The sequence below is a fragment of the Malurus melanocephalus genome, unplaced genomic scaffold (genome assembly GCF_030028575.1).
Source record: "Malurus melanocephalus ecotype Western Australia unplaced genomic scaffold, MMel_1.1 scaffold_891, whole genome shotgun sequence".
Taxonomy (NCBI): domain Eukaryota; kingdom Metazoa; phylum Chordata; class Aves; order Passeriformes; family Maluridae; genus Malurus; species Malurus melanocephalus.
This window is the reverse complement of record NW_026624123.1, coordinates 119,583-121,911: the sequence shown is the minus strand read 5'-3', so window position 1 is coordinate 121,911 and position 2,329 is coordinate 119,583. Positions and strand designations below refer to the sequence as shown.

The following is a 2,329-nucleotide window of genomic DNA, read 5'->3' as shown; positions in this document are numbered from 1 at the left end:
GGGGAAAAAATCCATTGAAATTTGAAACTGAACCAAGAAAACAGAAAAGCATTTGTCAATAGAAAAATATAATTATTATTATCATCATTATCCAGTTGGATTTGTAACTTTTTTACCTTTTAATCACTATGAACAAGAGCAGAAATGAGCCTTGGATTGTCTCCCTCCATACCTGAAGTTTCTAAATTCTAATTAAAATAATCTTTAATATCCTCAGGCTATACAAAAGGAAAAAAGGGGGAAATCAATTGATATTAGAAACAGAACCAAAAAACCATAAAAGTATTTATTTAATAGATATAATAATAATAGTAATAATAATAATAATAATAATAATAATAATAATAATAATAATAATAATAATAATAATAATCCAGTTGGATTTCTAACTTTCCTAATTTTAATCACTGTGAACAAGAGCAGAAATGAGCCTTGGACTGTGTCCCTCCACACCTGAAGTTTCTCAGCTCTGATTCAAACAATCTTTAATATCCCTGGGCAAACAGGAATGAAATGAGCAGAAAATCACTGGAGGGTGCAGTGCAAGCACACAGCACAAGGGGAACATCACAGAATTCATCAATCTTTCCAGGAGCTGCTGCTCCTCCTGCTCCTCTTGAAGTCAGCAGGAAATTAAAGTCTCAAAACCTGGTTTTACACTGCAATTAATGCCAGGTTGGAGCAGTGGTGCAATCSAGGCTTAAAATCACTGACTTTTCCAAGGATTTAGAGATGAGTGAGTTCAGCCCCCATCACTCAGGGATTCAGGGAATGCTCRAGGTGTAGCTGGAATGGAGCTGTTTGCAAAGAACACCCCAAAACCAGCATGAAAATCCTTTAAAGGTCAGCTTTGCATCCCATACCGAGGAACCAGGCAGATTTGTAGGATTTCCCCCCAAATTCCCCTTTCTCAGGCAGTAAAGTAGATTTAGGATTTGTTGTTGAAGATTTTATTAGGAAAAAAGCTCTTTTYCCAAAGTTTAGTTCTTTTTTTGGTGCAGGTGCCCATGTGAAGGCCCAGGAAAAGCATTAAGATTAACATGGGATGGATCAGAGAATTCCTATGACACCACAGACCAAAATATTCCCAGTTAATTCCAAGCAGAGCATGGAAAAATACAACAAAAAACTCAGAGAGTCAGTTTTTACTCAGGGTTTAGCATTACAAACCAAGCTRGGCTATATAAAAAGTACATTTTATTTTGCTTTGGGCCTTCAGTTCAGCTACAAAGCAGAAACCAGAAGCGAGAGAAAGCTTTATGAGGGAAATCTCAAATTGAGGAGAGGTTCAGCACTGCCAACTGCAAATGGAAATGGGAAAGCTCTGAGGAGAAGAGCTTTTCTGGGTCTGAGCAGGTGCTGGGTGAGGGATGAGGTTTGTTCTCCACAATTCCTATGCCAGCCTTGCACAGGGAAAGAGCTGAGCCTCGGGAGGAGCAGAAGGGGAGAAGTTCCTGCAGGATTTTTTTTTATCCCAGCTCACGTTGTCCATTGTCAAACTGAGAAATCAGCTTTATCCCAAGAGGCTGCAGGTGTCCTACCTCCCACAGTGAGATTGTAGGGTGTGCTCCAGTCACTCCAGAAGCCTGGACCGTGGAGATTCCTGCACCTCACCCGGGCTGAGGAGGAAGAGTCAAGCAGGGCATTGTCTATGTCCACGGAGGTTTCCAGAGCAACTTGAAGCATCTGTTGGATTATCAAAATCCATTATTGGAACAGAGAAAGAGACACAGAGAGGCAAAATAAACAGCATAGAGTCAGRATTCTCTTTCATGCCTTCTCTTTGAGCTCAGTTTTTGGGAGAGCTGAGTGAATCAATTTGCTCCCTAAGAGAAATGAGATRATGTTCTCATATTCTGCACAAGGATTTTCTAAGTTTTCAGGTAGCAAGCGGGGTAAAAAAGGCTTTCTTCTTTAAATTTACCATCAATTTGAGAGTGGTACAAATTGCATAACTCTGTGGAAAACAAGTTGTTTCATTATGGATTCATAATTAACAGCTGCTTGTTATTCCAGAGCCAGTTGCATGGTAGAGAACAGAAAAGAACCTTATTTATACGAAAACTTATAAATATTAAACACAGACACGTTATAGAACACATCGAACGCTGAAAGAAAACAGCTTTGGACTTCACAGAGTCYAGGATTTCATGAAAGGAGAAAAACGGGAGTTTGTTTATGAGAGTCTGCAGGAGATAAGGCTCTCAGCAGCTGGAAAATGCAGGGGGAAGCAGAGAGACAGGCTGGGATCCAGCAGAGCCGAGCCTGGATCCGGCAGAGCCGAGCCTGGATCCAGCAGAGCCGAGCCCGGATCCGGCAGAACCGAGCC

The 2,329-nt window shown here is 40.9% G+C and overlaps 1 protein-coding gene across 1 annotated transcript in view; it reads right to left on the bottom strand.

The window, feature by feature from the left end:
* LEPR (leptin receptor) overlaps positions 1 to 2,329 on the bottom strand; it is a 28,340-nt gene that overhangs the window by 13,421 nt on the left and 12,590 nt on the right. The window contains 2 exon segments of the mRNA XM_057385949.1: positions 1,484 to 1,499; positions 1,549 to 1,747. Coding sequence (XP_057241932.1) covers positions 1,484 to 1,499; positions 1,549 to 1,747 — 215 coding nt within the window.